A 19,502-nucleotide genomic window follows, 5' to 3' on the forward strand; every position below is an offset into this window, starting at 1 on the left:
CAGGCCCGAAAGGCTTCCCCAGCTCTGTGTGATAGTTTCTGCTTCTCTCCTACATAGAAAGCCTTCAAGCTTCTCACACCCTCCAACCTTCCTCAGATGAAAATAAGGACATATTCTACATCAGGCATTCCCAACCTCGGCCCTCCAGATGTTTTGGGACTACAACTCCCATCATCCCTGACCACTGGTCCTGTTGGCTAGGGATGATGGGAGTTGTAGTCCCAAAACATTTGGAGAGTTTTGGGGGATGCCTGTTCTACATCAATGTCCCCCCTCTCCACACCTCCTCCGCTGAGGGTGGGGAGGGAAGCAGACCCAGCAACTGAACGAAGCAAGACGGAGCCAAGTGATCATAATGGTTGCTTTTCTGCACCCACAACCCCTCAGCACCCCTTGCTGCCTCGCAGATGGGCCCTGTTCCCCTCGCTCCCCCACCCACCACTTTCTTTATGGGAGACCAACCAACTGAGGAGCAAGGAAACAGCGAAAAACATGCTGTGGGCATCCAAGTGATCCAGAACTTGTTTTCGTAAAAACAGGAAGTGGCGCCATATTGAGAGGGGCGGGGAAGGGAGCAGGAGGCACAGATCTAAGAAATGTGTTAGAGGGATGAATGGATCTGAACGTCCTGTAACACGTTGAAATGCTGTACTGAAAGGAAGGTCCCTCTGGAATTTGGGACTGCGTGAAAAAGTGAGAAGGTGTGATGGCTCAGGGTTTTGATTATGATTCCTGTATTTTGGGGGTAGTTGGAGGGTATGTCTCCTAACCATATTCCAGCTGCATGCAAATGCTTGCATTTTGTCTGACTTCGATTCAGTTACATAACTAACATCCAAACTCTCTCAATGGCCAGCGTTCTGCTCCTCAGGCTGTTTTACTCTAACTGTCCGCATGATATACACGAGGCTCATAATCTGTGGGCGATGATGGACGTTCCTCTTTCCCCCCTCATTATTGATCTTGTTTGGTCCTTATGTTACTTGCAGTTTCTTCCTTTTGGCTGTTATATTTTTATCGCAAAACAAAATATGGTGTGTGTGCATTTTTTTAAAAAAATAATTACATTCCCAGACCTGATTTTGTTTTACCACCGCTGAATTTTATAGCACAATTTTGATGGTGGGGATAGCATGTTGGTGGGGTAGAGAGATGACAGAAGGCCTGGGAGGAGAACAGCAGGTATGGATGCCAGGGGACTTAAGTCAGCTATCCAAACAATATTCTAGCCGAGAACTTCCTTCTCATACTAAAATTAAACAGAAACAAACCATGCAGGGAGCCCCTGAAGAGGTATACAACTCTGACTTCAGAAAAGAAATGGATGGGGGGAGGCGAGTTGTTGTGGGAGAGAAGAGCATGTGTGGTATAGTGGTTAAGAGCGGTGGACTTGTAATCTGGTGAACCGGGTTCGATTCCCTGCTCCTCCACATGCAGCTGCTGGGTGACCTTGGGCCAGTCACACTTCTCTGAAGTCTCTCAGCCACACTCACCTCACAGAGTGTTTGTTGTGGGGGAGGAAGGGAAAGGAGATTGTTAGCGGCTTTGAGACTCCTTCGGGTAGTGATAAAGCGGGATATCAAATCCAAACTCTTCTTCTCCTCCCCATGTGTCATTCTGGCTACATAAGTTGCATTCCCCATTGCCAGCATTTGCTTGGTCAACTGGAGAGAGAGAGCAATTGGATCTAGGGGGTGGAACCTAGGGCATGATACCTCACTGGCAGATTCTAAAACCTGAAGGGTGTCGTCGATATACAGCTACAGAAACATATAAGCAGGTGACACTGTCAGTGGTATGTACCCTCCCCAAAAGAAAAAGATCAAATCAGAATTATGCACCAACATAATCCAAGCAACACCCCAAAGAAAGCTGATTTAAAAGAAAAAGAAAAACTGGATTATGCTATCTGAGTAAATTATGCAAATGAAGCCAATTTGCATATTGTTTTGCTTCTGCTTGTCGTGTGGAAGAGAACATAAGAACAGCCCAGGTCAAAGTCCCATCTATTCCAGCTTTCTGTTCTCCCAGTGGCCAGCCAGATGAAGATAAGACATGAGCAAAACAGTTTTCTACCCAGCTGTGATTTCCAGCAACTAGTATTCAGAGGCATACTGCCTCAAATAGTGGAGGCAGATCATAGACACTGTGGCTAAGAGCCACTGGTAGTCTTCTCCTCCATGAATATCTTTAATCCTCTTTTAACCCGCCCAAATTTATAGCCGCTGACACATCTTGAAGGAACAAATCTCATCGTTTAACTTACTGTGTGAAGAAGTAACCTCCTTTGTGTGCAGTGAATCATCAGCTGCATAATAGGGGCCAAAATTCTAATATTATAAGAGAGAAAAGGACCTCCTTCCCTGTAATCCTATATATATATATATAATCTTCATCCTATTTTCCTGATGCTTAAAAAAAAAAACGTAGAAGCATTGTGTGTTTCCTGGGTATGTAAACAGGGCTTGCCGTACAGCCAGATTTTCTTGGACATTACGGGGGTTTCAAAGGTGAAATTGACATCTGGTGAAAACTTCCGAAAGGTGGCACTTTGTCTGGATCTTAGACAAGTCAATTGGAAAATCGTGGTGGTTTTTTTGGCATTTTTGTTGGGGGGAAAAAGCTCCACAATTTCAGTGGTTTCCTTTAAAAAAGAAAGCCGAGATTCCCAGGAATGTAGATTCTTTGTCAAATTCCGTGCTTTCTCTGTGCTTGCTTTGAACGTCCAAACCTACCCTTTGTGGCCAAAGCTATTTCGCAGGACACAGGCTTGGAGCATTTGGGTGGCAGTAATAATCAGATAAGGGGTGGGCAGCTAATTTGTGTCACTCCAGGTGTTGCTGGACTACAACTCCCATCATGCATTGCAAAGGGATTTGAACTACATGGCCCTTCCAACTCTATTATCATTGCACCACACTTGCCACACTTGCTAAAATCCTTTCTTCTGCTAAACTGTTAAAGGTGCAGGAGTCTTCTTTGCCATCAGGTCACTGTGTCTCTTGATCGCTGACTCCAGCCAATCTGCCCTTGCCATTTTGGGTTCATCTGACTTTACCCTCTACTACCAATCTACTAGAAGGGTGGGAACCCCATCTCCTTGTTCTGAATGGATCGTCCTGTCTCTAAATCACTTACTGCAGCCAACCTGGCCCTGTGGTCTTGGATTCATCTGGCCTCACACTTTTCAACGTCCTTTCAAGTTAAATAGACCAAAATTGCTAGATGGCTATCAATATACTCTTTTAAGGTACAGTGGTACCTCTGGTTACGTACTTAATTCGTTCCGGAGGTCCGTTCTTAACCTGAAACTGTTCTTAACCTGAAGCACCACTTTAGCTAATGGGGCCTCCTGCACCACCACTGTCCAATTGCTGATCTCATCCTGAAGCAAAGTTCTTAACCCGAGGTACTATTTCTGGGTTAGCGGAGTCTGTAACCTGCCATATACCTGCATTCAAAGCACACACACAGCCCAAAAAAATCTGGGAAATGTAGTTTGTTAAGGTTGGGGGAACTGTAGTTCCATGAGGGGTAAGCTTCCCTTCCTGTGATTCTTTGTGTGTGTGTGTGTGTGTGTGTGTGTGTGTGCTTTAAATGTGCTTTGAAGGTGTGGTGTGTATGTAACCTAATACTAGATTCTTGATGTATCTCAAAGCCATGGGAGGCACTATAACCAGTTACATATTCATGAGAGCAACAATACTAGGTGATGCACCTCTACTAGGGATGGAATAACCTGTCACAGTTTTGGTTCTCTCCATTTCTTGGCTTTTTTTCTAATATTAAATTCAGATCTCTACATTGTGCAGCAATTTGCAAAAGATGAAAAAAATGTTTAAAAGTCCTCCACAGAAATCAGTCAGCGTTTTATTGTGAATGTCTCCTAATAAATATTCACACTTTCCCCTAATAGATGCATTTTAGTGACATTTTTTGGGTTGGAGAACTGAATCACAAAACTGAACAAGAATTTCAAAGGATAGCTGTATTTCAGCTCATGCATTGTTTCAGAAAGTGTGGATTTTACAGATGCAACTTTAAATGCATCCCGAATTGAATTCTTCCCCCGTCACTAATACCTTATTTCCAGGTGCAGCACTGCAGCTTTACTCTGGTTCAAAGGACACGTCAACACAGGATTACAGCCTCCGTTCCCTCAGCGTCAGGCGTGCATAAGGATGTGGTGTCTCTACAAGCAACAACACTACAGTACTAGTACAGGCAAAGCCTTTGGCAATGATGTTGTTGCCACTTGGAACTAGGAACTAAGAACCCACAACATCTGTAGTGAAGGATGCTAGAGAATTCTGGCAGAAATGAGAGCAAAAATTGCCAATGTTCACTCATTTGTCACAAGTCCAGAACAGTTTGATCCACAATTGCTGCTGCTGTTTTCGGTCTCTAAAATGTGGTGTAGTGGTTAAGAGTGGTGGACTCATAATCTGGTGAACCGGGTTCGCTTCCCCGCTCCTCCACATGCAGCTGCTGGGTGACCTTGGGCTAGTCACACTTCTCTGAAGTATTTCTCAGCCTCACTCACCTCACAGAGTGTTTGTTGTGGGGGAGGAAGGGAAAGGAGATTGTTAGCCGCTTTGAGACTCCTTAAGGGGAGTGAAAGGCGGGATATCAAGTCCAAACTCTTCTTCGTCTTTTTCTAAATGATACGGAACCAATTACCTGCCCCTTATACACACACAGACATTTGCACTGCATTTCCGTTGCATTGAAATGAATGCTGTGGAATAATGTGACGATGACACCATTAATTATATAATCCGCTACATAAAATTATGCCACAGCGAGTTTAAGAATGTCGTTTTTGTCAAAAGCCAAACTGCAGTGGAACGGAAACAGCACTATATGTGATGAATACGGAGTGGACAGAAATTGAAGCCTTCTTACACCCCTAACTGCGTGGCAAAGAAGCAGCAGCAAGCAGGCACTGTGTGTGGTAGGAGATTCGATGAGCATGGAATGCATATTTTGATCTCCGAAGGCAGACATGTGGAAATGTGCCTTTAGGGAGAAGGTCGCCCATCTACATTAAACAGATCCCTACCAACAGTACATTTCAGGAAGACGTTTGGGAACTGATGCTCATCTGCTTACTGCCACTCCAAAACTCTAAGAGAGAACAGCACATTATCCAAACAACTCAGAGAGGACATGGAGCATCAAAACCCTACTAAGCAAGCCTGCTAATTCTATAAGGCCTGCTGACACCTGATTAAACAATTAAACTGATCAGTTTGTTTTCAATAAGGAAGAATCTGTTCACAGGGAGATTATGAAAACCTCAAAGATGGAAGTTTGATGTTGTTTCCTGAAAAACCATCCAAATGGAAATCTTTTTCCTTAAAATTATTCCTTATCCATTTCTCAAAATATGCAACACTCCCATAGAATAAAGACAAAGAAATGGCTGTGCCCAATGTTCTCTTCTGACCAGGGCAGGAGCTCTGATGCTCACAGACAAGTGAGCTTTAATGATGCCCCGCAGAGAAACCCAACACAGCAGTGGTGCTAGTGGCAACTCATTGCACAACAGATTTGCACAGCAAAGTTACCAGCAACACAATGTACTGCTGGTACAAAACATTTTGTCAACGGAATGTAGACAACCTAAAGGCCTCTTACGGACAAACATTTATGGGGGCATAAGCTTTTGTGGCTTCAAAAAGCAGAATTTTGTGGCTTCAATTCATGGAAGCTTATGCCCCTTAAAGCTCTTACAGCAAAATCCTAAATGCTACTCAGAAGTAAGTCCTATTACACTCAAGAGGGTGTACTCCTTGTGAGCGATGGAGGAGAGTTTCATTGAGTCCGCATTTTAAGCAAATTGACCTTATTTGCAGCTCTTAGATTTATATGCAGATCGGAATGCAGGTAACAGTGGCACTGGGCACTACTCTGAATTTCAGAATGCTGTTTTGGTTCCAAAAATGTGAGTATGTTATAGGGGAAATGCATATTTTAGGGGGAAATGCATAGAAAGGCATTGAATAAAATGCATGCATTTGGAGGGAATGCATGCAAAATGCATCTTACAAAAAGTGCGTACAAACATTTAAACACAGTTGGTTTGGGTGCAGTTTAATAGACGTGGCTGAGCATGTGTGGAACTGACACAGAGGACTGATCCATCCAGCCCAAAACATACTTAGGATGGCACCCTCCATATTGAAAGCTACAGGACTCCCTCGGGGCTTAATGACACTTACTTTCTGCCCCACTCTTTCCAGGAATTGGCCCACATTTTAATGCTTCATGTCCAAGCACCCTTCCCCACCCGCCCATTCAGGAGCTTCCCCATGAAAACCCACTCTTCAAAGCTGAATCAGAACAAACAGCAGAATGGGCTTCCTGTGGATTGCCATTCAAATTTAAAGAGTGAGTTTCTGCTGGGAAAGCTCCAGAGCAAAAGCAAAAAGGGGTGGGGTGCTTGGATACAGTGGCGTCGCAACGGTGGGCATGGGGGCATTGCACCCCAGGTTCCATGTCTGCGGGAGTGACAAGAAGTCACCCCGCAGGGGCTCGCGGCGGCACGAGCAGCCATCGCGCCACCACCACCGCATGTGGAGGATCCTATTCTCGTGGCTGTAGCAGCAACGGAGGGATCCCGGCACCGTCCGTATGGCGCTGGAGCGGTGGCGGCGGCAAACCGCTATACAGCGCATGTGCAGCGTCGCTACGTACAGCGCATGCGTTGTACGTAGCGATGCCTCACATGCGCTCTATTTAGCGATGCCCGCCCTGGATGTCACGACGCCTTCCTTCGCCCCTGCTTGGATAAAGAGCTTTAAAGTGCAGACCATTCCTGGGAAGCATAGAGGAAAGGTAAGTATGGATTGTCCTCGGTTGCAATGTCACAAATGGACACTGAGCAACACTTGCTGAATTCTAGCCCAGGACTCTGAGCTAAAGGAGGTGAGTCGTGCCTGCACCAGAGAAGAACACCATCACTTACCCCAGGCAATGTCTTCTGCTCATGCAGGGCACTCTGGGCTTTGAGGGCTGAATCCCGGGCACAGTATGTAAGAAAGGCACAGCCTGGAGAGAAGAAGGGAGGGGAAAGTGTTATTGCATAAAGTCATGTGCGAGTACAGTCACGCTCAGCAAGGGACGGCTTTGCCCAGTCCACACCTTCATTTGCAGTGGAGAGAGAAAGGCAAAGCTTATACAAGCACAACTGGAACACCGCCTGCGATGTCCCTTGGTCTGCAAAGCAGCTGGATACTCCCTTTCCGGGGAAGCTGTGCCTAGCCTCAAAGAGATGAGCGGAATCCAACAGCAGGTCAGTCCGCAGCCCAGCGGGGATTTGATTTAAGGCAATTCGTATGGATTAGCAGGGCCTGGTTAATTGGAATCGGCAGGCAGAGGCAAACACACTGGGATTAGTGCAAAAGCCCTCCAGATTAGCACATCAGATCTTCATCCTGCCATGCCAGCAGCTATAGGGGAGCTTTCTTTTGTTGCTGTGGTTGGAGGAGCATATTATGTGAGGGTCTACAGCAAGGGTGGAGGACCTCCAGTGACTGGGGCCAGATGCTTCCACCCATACCTCTTTACCTGGCCCTTTAGACTCTCCCCAGGCCACATACCTCAGCAGATGGTTCCACGCTTTCATCAAGCGCTTTTTGCCTGGCTGGAATTATGTGTATTTGACTGATGATAACACACATAGCTCAGTGTACCTCAGTGGCAGGGCTTCTGCCTTACACACAGAAGGTCCCTGGCTCAATCCCCAGCATCTTTACTTAAGCCAGGGGAAGGTCTTCTATCTGAAATGCTAGAAAGCCACTGCCAGTCAAGGTAGACAATGGTAAATGAGATGGACCAATGGTCTAACTCAGTATAAGGCAGCTTCTTCTGTTTTTGCTAAATATCATCTTGGGTGGCAAGCTGCTGGCAGGAAGCTGAAGCATTTGTCACCTGCACATCCCTTTTGCTCCTTAAACTGGAACACACAAGCACGTATGGATTCTGAAGACCACCTTCTCACATGTGAACATGCCCATTTGCTGAGATCATCAGTCAGGGTGCTATGTCGTTTGCCTTCACCCCTAGAAATAGTGGGTGGCCAACAGAGGGCAGGGCCTTTTCTGTGGTGAGACCTTGAATATGGCAGACCCTCCCCAAATGCATTTGGCAGCACCTACTCTGCTATTTTCTTTAAGCTGTACATGAAATCTGTCCCGTTTTCCTGAGCTTTCAATGGGATACAATATGGAATTGCTTGATTATTGCTAATAGCTGGCTGTCAAGCTTGTTGTCACTTGTTGTGTCCTTGGTGCTTGTGGCTTCCTTTTGATCTTTGTCCTGACTTAATGCTCAAGCCATGAACACTTGTCCATAAACTCCTCTGAAGACCAATTGATGGAATGTTGGGGGCAGAGATCCATTGATTAAATAAAAATTCTCTCAGTGATGGTTTCAGTCACATTTAGGCATAGAATTAAAGAGTTGGAAGGTACCACACTGGCCATTTGGCCCAACCCCCTGCAAGAAAGTACATACTGTCCCTCATGCTCTCAAAGATGTGTGTGCATTCCTGTGTAACTATTGAGAGCGACATTTCCTCACATCTTTGCTAATAATAGTTATCATTATTATTACTACCACCTTACATTTGTATAACACTTTCAAGAGTTCAAAGCCATTCACATGCATTATCTAGCTGTAATAAGACAACCCGGCAATGCAAGGGTGGCCAATCTGATTCTGTTAAACTACAGTTCCCATCATCCCTGGCTATTGGCTGTCAAGGAGCTGCCAAGTGTGCCCAGGTCAAGCACAGGAGGCCCAGGACGCAATAAGCTTTTAATTAACACAAAGTAAAAACACAGTGAAGACAGAAGTGCCTGGCGTGCTCTGGTCCATGGGATCATGAAGAGTCGGACATGACTAAACAACAACAAAAACACAGTAGAGTCTTCTGGTTCAACTTAAGCGAGCTCAGACATTGCTGAAACTGACCAAAACCACCCCTCGCCACCCTAGCCTCTCACTATGGATCCCTCCCAAGCAGATGAAGGCTGTGTCAAGGGGGTGAGCTCCTTCTCTGGGCCTAACTCTCCTCAAGCGGGGTGTCCGAGGGGAAGGAGAGCCAGGAGGACTGGGACTGCCCTGCTGCTGGGTAGCCGGGACAACCTCTGACTCCTCTCTGTCTGAGTTTGCACTCACGCTGTGACTCCCAGCCTCTAACCCTGTGCCTCTAACCCCCCCTGCTTTGAACACCTCACAGCTCTTCCATTCCCCAGACTGCTCCCACAACCACCATCCAGGATCTAAGTTGCTGTCTTCTGTGTCCTCCCTGGGGTGCCCCCACCACTCGTCTTCATCCGGCCAGCCCCTGACATTGGTCATGCTTGCTGGGGCTGATGGGAGTTGGAATCCAACAACATCTGGAGGGCCACTACTTCCCCATCCCTGTGATGGGACCTATAGGAATAGGAATAGGAATACAGGAAGCTGCATTCTACTGATACAGGTCCATCTAGCTCAGTTTTGCTACACTGATTGGCAGTCACTTTCCAGGGTTCTAGGAAAAGAGTCTCTCCCAGTCTCCTGCCTTGAGATGTTAGGACTGAACCTGTGACCTTCTGAATGCAAAGCAGGTGATCTACCACTGAGCCATGGCCCTTTCCCCCTCCAAAAGCAAGGATGGCTGGAATAATGCCCTCCAGATGCCATTAGTAGCCACCTTCCACCATTCCTGACCACTGGCCATGCTGGCTGGAGCTGATGGAATTTGGAGTCCAACATCTGAAGGGTCTCACCCTTGGTGCTGGGCTTTTGGCTATAAAGATCCACACTGGCACTTTGAATTCAACCTGGAAACGAAATGAGAGCAAGTGAAGGTCTTTTAGAAGTGATTCTCTACGTTCCACATGGCTAGCTGCAGGCAACAAATGAGCTGCCACTTTCTGGAACAGTTCGAGTAGTCATTCAGAGACCTAGTTGCCTCACCTGGCTAGGGGGGGGGAGGAGAAATAGAGCTGGGCATCATTGGCATACGAGGGGCATTTCGTGGCCAATCACAACATTACTTCTAACCACCATAAAGCCATGAAACGAGCACAGAACCCCATGGAATAATTCCCATGGGGGAAAGCAAGAACCCATCCCCCCATTTTGACACCACTCAGTGAGAGAAGCTTCTCCGCATTCCTGCTCACCACCATCAATCCACAGAGGTGATCCAAAAGGATACTGTCATCTGGACTGAACCTCACACCTGAGTGTTTTTGCCTGGCTGGAATGTGTCCTTGAGCTATGATAATGCCTCCTGGACCATTGCCTGGATGAAGGATAGAGAGAGGTGGAGACTAGCCTATGGGGCAAAGGAAGAATTCGCATTTGCTGCTGTGGTCACTCCCACAACCAGCAGGCAGCCCCTGTAATAAGACAGCTAGCCCAACCAGTCTGGAAGCTATCTGGGCTCATCAGCCTTCAAGGACAGACCACCCCAACTAGCCCAGAACTCCTTACGGGACAAGGCGTAAGTGAAATCCCAAAGTACATCCTTGATCACCCACTGCAAAAGAAATTGATGGGTGTCCAACATACTTGAATGGACAAGTTCAGCACTCACTGCCTATGATACTCTCTGATCTATGTTGTTGTGCATCCAGTGTTAATCATACTCAGAGTAGACCCAGTGAAATTAATGGGACTAACTTAGTTAGTTGGAGACAACTCACTATTTATTAGTTTACTCATCCATCCTTCACCATGAGGTTCCAACAATTTAAAAGTGAAAATATTAAAACCAGTTCAAACAAATTTAATACATTTTACTTGTCCCCCACACCGAAAATGAGCACTGATGATGCTATTTGGGAGTAAAAGTCACAACTTTCTTTTTAATATCAAGGACCTGTAACGGGGGTGCCAACTTGAATAAATGGGGGGGGGGGCTGGTAAGCCCTGACCTGCATAAAAGAGAGGGAATATGTAAGCAAGTCCCATTTTTAAGTCCCACAATTAAGTGTTTTAAATTTGTTGTTAGCTGCCCTGAGCCCGGTTTTCTGAACCAGGAAAGGCAGGGTATAAATAAAAATGTATTGTATTGTATAAGCAAATAATAATAATAATACCACCTTTATTGTCAATGTACAACCTGTGTACAATGAAATTTACCGAGGCTAACATGGTCATGCACACCATTTGAATGATAATGCTCATCAACTTTGTGGGGGCTGGCCTCCTCGAATTTTTCATGGGGAGTGTGCTGAAGGGAGCTTGGCCCCTAGGAGTTGGCTCCTATGACCTGCAAGGAGAAAAGCAGTGTTGGCCAGCTACTTTGCCAAAGACTGCACAGAGGAACTCACCTGGGCAATACCACTTGCATTGCATGTCAAGGGGAACATGCTGGGAGATATCTCTTCCCAAAGCCCTGCACTGTTCAGCATTCGGAAGGAGGAACGGGAGGAAGGAAAATGTTCCCCTTTAACCAGGCTTTTGGCTGACTAACATCCCATATAATTTAAAATGCATTTGTGGGAGGGCTGGGGGGCTATTGTTTTGTTCTTGTTCTTACTATGTGTTTTGTGCTTTAATCTTGTATTTTTATGCTGTTAAAAGCCCTGAGATCTACAGATGAAGGGAGGATTAATAATAATAATAATGACTTGAAAATGAAATCTTAACCTTATACATCTCCAGAGCCCACCCCACCCCACACAGCATGATGAAACAACCTGCATCACACACCACAACTGGTGGACAGCAATTGATGAAAGAAAGAATTGGTGTCTGAATGGTCCTGCAAGACTTTATAAAGAAAGTCAAGCCACCTTCTGGGCTCTGCTCCCAGCAGTGAAATGTCTTGGGCCCAGCAATGTAGGTCACACACCCCCAATCTGCATGATGGCAAGATAACTTTCTTTTTTAAGTGTTGCATGCGCCTAAGCATGTACAGACAAATTTATCAAGCAATATAAGGAGAAATTCTAGAAATGCATATGGAAATGAACTAACACACTCTTTATTTCAACAGGCCAGGCAGGGCATGGGCCCCCAGCTGACACCCCCCCAGGGTCTCCTTTCAAGGCTTTGCCGCTGCTTTTCCTGCCATTGCTGGAGTCTGGCTTGCAAACCAGCCTCTGGCCTTTGGCAGCAAAGGGGGCTGGGAACAGCGTCAGCCGCTGCCTGCGAATTCACTTTCCTTTCCCTTAAGGCAGTGGTAGGAATTGGGCCCAGAGGCAGAGGGAGACTAAGTAGGTGATGAGAGAGGAGGAGAAGGATGAGGCCAGTTGGAAGCATCTTGCAGGATGGTTCCCCAGCCCTCACAACAAAACAAAAACATGGAGCTAGCACTTGAGATGGACAAATGTGGAAATTTTTTGTTGCTCTCAGCTTCTCATTTTTACAGTCTTCAGTTCTCCACATTTCCCCACCAGTTTGTGATTTTAAAAAAATAAATCTTTTTTAGAAAAGCTTCTCATGAAAAATCATTAGCATTTTGGTACAAATTTCTCCTAAAATGCACATGCATTTTTGCCTAACATTTTGCAAAGCAATTTTACCTAATGCCATGCATTTTTTAAAATGTTATTTTCACTAACATATGCATTAATATGCATGTTTTACACTAGTAAATTTATTTTTGTACATGTTACTTAGGTGGAAAACCGCACTGCAAAATTAGACCCGTGAGTTTCAAGGGATGGCTGTGTTTCAGCTTACATATTGTTTCAGAAAAGTGTGAATTAAATGCAAACTGAATCAAATTTCTCTGCCATCCACAGCCGGCATGGAACGATCATTTGTCCTAATCTCTCCTCGGTTGAATCAGAGGTGTCTACTAGCACCTTACACTGTGAGTAGTTCTGTGGAATTTTCATGGGACTGCTGAGGTGTGTGTGTGTGTGTGTGTGTGTGTGTGTGTGTTACACTCCTAAATGCTCTCCCTCCTTAGCACACACTGCGGGCTGTGAATCAAAAGGCTTGGAGGGGGAAGACTGCTCAGCACTGACTCACCCTCATGAGCTCTTACTCCCAGGAGGAGCTCGATTAAAGGTTTGCAAGTCCGCATTGCCACGAATATAAGGTTTGCACAGATTTTGTTTTGCTTTCTTGCCCGTACTATTCATGGCGCGGCTTTGCAAAGCTGCTGTGGAAATGTAGCAGCCCAGGCAGGAACTCTAGCTGCCCCTCTTGTTGATGGAAACAAATCCAAGCGTGGGTACTTTGCTAGCCTTTTTTGTAATACAGGAGCAGCAACAATTCCACTCGGTCTGCAGCATACGATCCACATTATTAGGTGTTTTATTCCTTTGTTTTGTTTTTTAAATAATAGATCCTATATAAATCCTCCTAAAACGATATTAAAACAGCAGCAAAACAGTTTCCCTTCAAAAATGTAAATATTTAATGAACAAAATTTGACATTGATGCATTTTTAATATTGGCACAATTAAATCTGCCAGATGATTAAGTATTAATAACTCTTAATAAGTGCAACCATCTCGCCTTCAAATAGAAGCAATTCACGAGCGAGAGGAAGCCAGCCTCGTAGCCAGGAGAATGCAGACTGACCCATCAGCAGGCAGACTGATGCTCCTGGCTGCAGCAGCCGTGCTTCATTCAAAACAATCCTCAAACTTCCATTCCACTGACTTGCCTTTGTGAACAAAAGAGTCACAGAAGACGCATATTTGGACAGAGGAGCAAAATTAATGAGGACCTTAATTAGATGAAGGGTGGCATTTAATTGTGTTGATCAGTCTATGTATTTAAAAGGAGAAGGGAGTTTTAATTTTCTTTTTGGCCTGCACAGTTTCGAATATGTAGGGCAGGGCTAAGGAGGTTAAAAAAGAAAATAATTCAAGCAGTTTGAAGTATAGACTTCCGTAAAGGTATAAATGGAACTGGGAGAGGATACACAACTGCTATCCTTCCATAGGGTACTGGATTAGAGAGTGTCGGAAGAGTTAAGCAGCAATGCAAGATGCGTTGGAGACTTTTCAACATGCTAATGCATAAAGAATATTGGTGCACCTGACAATTTTCACAAGTGACTTCCCATCATATTTAAGTCAAATTTCATGTCGCTTCCTAGAAACTCTCGCATCCAACTCAGCTTCCTCCATCAATCTCAAGGTCTGATATTTGAAATGTTATAGTCGTATTTATTTATTGTGATGACAAAGAACCTCCTGTTCCATTGCTGTTAAGCAGCACAGATAAACTGGCCTGACTACTGGGTTGCTTGCTTTGGGCGGGGGGTGAGCGGGGGGGGGGGAGAGAAAAGCTCTCTCCAAATGTTAATATTATTTCAGTCTTTCATTGCCCTAACCTACATCCTTGCCTGCTTCCATCATCTTGTCTATACATTTGAACTGAAGGCCTGCAGTTTTTAAAGGTCATTTCCAAGAATCTACCTAGGGAATGTTAGAAATTAAGATATAATCTTCCTGTGGACTACATATTGCATTCTCCTTTTTCTGCAGCACAGAAAAAACGATCCATTACCAGGCTGTTGCTTTCCATTCAGAAAGGACACATTTCAAAATAGGCAGCCTGGGGAAAGTTGCAAAAGCAGGGAGGTTTTTGTGCGTGTTGTTTTGTTGTTAAGAGAATGGCATGCCCTGGTACAAGATGTGATCTAAAATCCCAACTCTAGCCTGCATTGAAACTTAACAATTTATATACCACCAGATGCCACTCACCAGAAGGCAACCGACCTGAAGAGCTGGAAACTGTATTTCACAGGGAACCAATAGCCCTAAATATAACTACCTGAAGGCAATGAATTCAGTCGGTGTGCCTTAGATATGTCGGGTGTCACCACTTTAGAGTAAAATCCAATGCACAGTTATTGGGAGCATGCTTACTCAGAAGTTAAGTGCCACTTAATGGGGCTTATGCACAGGTAAGTGCGTATGGGATGTCAGATTTAATTGCATGCAGCCTCGGGGATTAATATCAAAAGAAATGTTAGGCATACACATGGCACACTGTTTTATCTCAGTACTTAAAGAACGAGAGAGCCTTCAACTATTAGGTTCTAAAAAGTTGGCTAAACATAGTATAGAACAACCTACCATATGAAAAAAATGTGAAGTGGAAGCATCTATCCAGATGCAAACTTGCTTCCTCTGCGAATTCACTCATTCATTTCTTGCCTGCCCCATATGTGCAACTGTTACTAGAACTCACCAACAGGTGTGTGTGTGTGTGTTTAATGTGTGTGTGTATATATATATACACACATATATTTGTGGGGACATACATGGTATTTCCTCTATCTACATGGCTGTCAACTTCTATCCTTAAAGTTAAATTAACATCAAGATACTGAGCCTATAATAATTTTATGATTTATATTAGCACATGTGATGTTTTTGAGCACTTTTTACCATCTTGATCGTTTTCTAACTTTGAAGGCACAAAGAATTGTACTCCTTGGGCCAGGCATATCAGTATGGGGTATGGAATACAATAGCACAAAACACCCCCTTGGGTTGTATTTAACTAAGCCCTACTCAGAGCAGACCATTGAAACTAATGCACCTAAGTTGCCTGTGTCCATTAAGTTCAGTGGGTCTACTCTGTGTTGGAATAACATGTCTTGGCTAATAAAATACATATCTGTGAAGGATATATGAGGTTGTCAGTTACGTTGCCAGTAACAATGAATATTATAAGGCCAGGATCTTGATGTTAATTCTGCATGTTTCAGGTAACTAGGCAGTTGAGTTAAAGATTCACGATACAGACACTAATTCTGGAAGCCAAGATGGACTCTCCATACAGAGTCTACCACTACATCACAGATCTTTGGCTCAACTGTCCAGCTACCAGCAACTGGTAAAATTCATTATCAAGGTGCCAGCACTATAATATTCCTTGTTACTGGCAACATCGGCACTGTCACCCCATTGTTACTCACACACCTACACACACTTTTCATCCAGTTCAACTTTGCACACCAACTAACTCAGCAAAGGGTTAAGGACACGGGGAGCTCCTTTATAGGCATGCTAACTCCTCTAGATCCAGCCAAGGCTGAGACCTATTTCCTAATCCAGGGGTGGGAAAACCTGTGGCCCTCCAGATGTTATTGGACTCCAGCTCCCATCATATATAAATTCAATAAATAATAATAACCCCTGACCATTGCCCATGCTGGGAGTTGGAGTCCAGCAACATCTGGAGAACCACCAGTTCCCCACCCGTCTAATGAGTGTTTATGTGCCATCCTCCTCTCCAATGGCATAGAAGCCCCATCACGTATATACAGCTTTCCTTGGTCTCTTGTATGTAACACAAGTTTGCAGGGAGCTGGGGCCTCTTTCAGCCATATCCTCCCCCCACCATAGCACCATTCAGAAGATGTCTGTTTCCTGTCTCTGTTTACAAATCTCCCTCCACTGTCGCCACCTCCCACACTCACTCTCTCACACTGTGACACACATCTCTCCGCCTTACACTCTCCTGCATGTAGACACGCACACGCACACTTACTTTTTCTCCCACCCAGCCCAACTTTTCACATGCTGTGTGATCCGATGCATGCTAAGTCAGGGGGAAAGCCCCCCACCCCCCACCCCACCTGTGCTCAAAGGGGCTTGCTCCCAGCAACGAGCACTTAGGACTGTAGCCACAATAACTTAAAATGAGAAGAACAAAGTAGCAGAGAGAGGGGTCATTGCCAGAAGTCCTAATCTGCTCCTGATGCAAAATATGATCTTTTCTTGGGGGGGGGGAGGGAGGGAGTGTCTGTGTTTGTCTTCCTTTTCCTCCTGCACATGCGTGCACATCCTTCCACTGATCTCTCTCTCTCATCCAGTCATTACACGTGACCCAACTTTATACACATTACGTGTGTGTGTGCATGTTCAAAGAGGGGGGAGACGGCACTCGAGAAGGGGGGTACGCTTCTCCCTCTCTTAGAGGATGTGTAATCTCCTCCTTGTTTACGGATTCCCCCCCCCCAAACACACACTACAAATCCCATATCCACTCTTACACATGGCAGCAAGTCCTACCGAGCTTTGTGGAACTGGTTCTCGAGTGAATCTGCCCAGAGGGGCATGCTTCGTCCACTTACTCCTCTCCGCGCGCCCCCCCCCCACCCGCCCTCAGCCTCACACACACAACGCGGCGGCCAGCATCTCCTCTCCATCCCTTTGTTGGCCCTTTCGCCTGGCCGGGAAGCGGGGAGTGGGGGGGGGGTGCAGGCGTGGTGGGAGTAGCCGAGGCGGCATCGGCATCGGGAGGAAGAGAAAGGGATCCACCCGGCGCGCGGCAGGAGGAGGAGGAGGGCGGCGCGCGGCGGGGCTCCCTACCTTTGTGCATGCCGGTGAAGCGGTCCTTGAGCACGGTGAGCTCGTAGATCTTGCCGAACTCCTCGAAGAGCGGCTTGAGGTCGCTCTCCTCCAGGTTGCGCGGGATCTGCCCGATGAAGAGCTTGATGGCATCGTGGTCCTTCATGGCGATGGTGCCGCCCGGGCCGTGCGTCGGCGTCGTCAGCCCGTTCATCCTCCCGGAGCTGTTCGTGGTGCTGAAGGCAGTGCTCTCCGCCTGCGGCGGCGGAGGCGGAGGAGGAGGCGGCGGCGGCGGGGGCGGGGGCCCGGGGGGAGGTTGTTGCTGCGCTAGCCCGTTGGCCAGAGTAGCCATGATGTTCCCAGCCGGCTCTGCCCCGCCCCGCCCGCCCCGCCCCGGCTCCTGCCTGCTTGCGCCGCGCGGGAGCAGGGGGAGGGGGGCTGCCCAGCCCGGGCTCCCCCTCTCCGCGCTCAGCCCAGATCTCGCCCTCCACACCCCCCCCTTCCCGCCCTCCTCCTCCTCCGCCGCCGCTTCCCTTCTCCTCCCTTCGCTTGGCTTGGCTTGGCTGGGGCTTCGCCTCGCTTTGCGCGCACGCCCTCCCTCCCTCCTCCCTCCCTCGGCGGCTGCCACTGGGCCGGATGACGTCAGCTGACTGGCCCCCGAACTACTCGCATAAGATTAGCATAGCGGAGCGTGGGGGGGGAGAGCCGCAGCCAATCAGGGCGCGAGGGAGGGGAGAGGGGCAGGGCTGGCCAGGCAGGCAGGCAGGCGAGCGCTGGGAGGAAGGGAGACAGAGTCAGGAGGAGCGGGAGCCCCCACGGAGCCCGGCGCTCGCGGAAGGCGGGGGAGAGAGGGGTCGCCTCCCGCTATAGGGGAGGGAAAGGAGGGTTGCTAAGGAAGCCCGGCCCTCCTCAAGTTACAAGGTGTGTGGCTGCGGGTGGGGGGGGGGAGCTCTGAAGGACCACTTGCAGTCGGGCTAAGCGAGCAGGGGTTCTTCCCCAGGGACAGGATTCATGAATACTGACAGACACAGAATGGGTATTATGTGGCACTGTAGTAGTGCCAACCCCACTCGAAGCTGTCAAATTATTATTATTTTTCCGTGCACAAACTCAGCCTGGGAAAAGAGCATGTACAGAGTGCATCACACCACCTTGGGATGATGCTTCATGGTTGTGCGGAGATGAGGTGTGCATGTGTGTAGAAGCAAGTAAAGGTAAAAGGACACCTGACCGTTAGGTCCAGTTGTGGATGACTCATCTCGCTTTATTGGCCGAGGGAGCCGGCGTACAGCTTCTGGGTCATGTGGCCAGCATGACTAAGCCACTTCTGGCGAACCAGAGTAGCACACGAAAACACTGTTTATCTTCCCGCTGGAGCGGTACCTATTTATCTACTTGCACTTTGACGTGCTTTCGAACTGCTAGGTTGGCAGGAGCAGGGACCGAGCAATGGGAGCTCACCCCATCGTGAGGATTCGAACTGCCGACCTTCTGATCGGCAAGCCCTAGACCCACTTTTGCCTCTGGCCTGACCCACCTCTGGTCCCTGGGAGGCTGCCCCTGAACTCAAAGAGGCTCCCTGTTGTTGTTTAGTCGTTTAGTTGTGTCCGACTCTTCATGACCCCATGGACCAGAGCACGCCAGGCACTTCTGTCTTCCACTGCCTCCTGCAGTTTGGTCAAAACCCTAGGCCTGCTCTAACTTGTGGAAATGGAAAGCTTCCTCATGGAGCTGCCCTCACTATTTAGGAGCAGGTAGTGCATTCATCCCCCATTCTGTCCTGTTCATGTGTAGGTCTTATGCACAAGGAAAATGCCCACGTACAGCTACAGTAAAGCCACACACAAAAATTAATACTAGATAGTTAAAAGAAACAGGGAGGGACTTATCTTGTTGTTATTATGTAGTGATGCCTGTATAATAAAGAGAATGTTGATTCTGTGTCTTTCCATCCATCATCTGCATGAAATACTGCTTGGGAGCTCGCCTAATCAGGTTGCTCTCCATGAAAAGCATTTTCCTGTCAGTGGATGAGATGTTGTGAGAGCTGGAAATGTTGAAGAAAGGGGAAACCAAGATTGATGGGGAGGCTGGAGCACCTTTCCCTTTGCAGGAATGCCACGTCAGGACTGCAGAATGTGTGGTGTTCCCGAGGTTGCTATACTACAATTCCCATAATGCCTGGCTGTTGGCCTTGCTGCCTGGGGCTGGTAGAGTCCAACA

At 47.0% G+C, this 19,502-nt stretch overlaps 1 protein-coding gene across 6 annotated transcripts in view; it reads right to left on the reverse strand.

The window, feature by feature from the left end:
- The window catches only part of CELF6 (CUGBP Elav-like family member 6), a 181,614-nt gene extending 163,974 nt beyond the window's left edge, over positions 1-17,640 (reverse strand). For all 6 annotated transcript variants that reach the window (XR_014213415.1, XM_082198597.1, XM_082198599.1 and 3 more), the window contains exons 1-2: positions 17,301-17,640; positions 6,971-7,053 (exon numbers count right to left, since the gene is read on the reverse strand). Coding sequence is in view for 5 of the 6 variants with exons in the window: in XM_082198597.1 (XP_082054723.1) it covers positions 6,971-7,053; positions 17,301-17,631 (414 nt within the window). In the remaining variant the exon portion in view is untranslated. The remainder of the gene's footprint in view (positions 1-6,970; positions 7,054-17,300) is intronic.
- Between the last annotated feature and the right edge of the window lie 1,862 nt (positions 17,641-19,502).

The sequence above is a fragment of the Podarcis vaucheri genome (genome assembly GCF_965113315.1).
Source record: "Podarcis vaucheri genome assembly, chromosome: 14".
NCBI classification, from domain to species: domain Eukaryota; kingdom Metazoa; phylum Chordata; class Lepidosauria; order Squamata; family Lacertidae; genus Podarcis; species Podarcis vaucheri.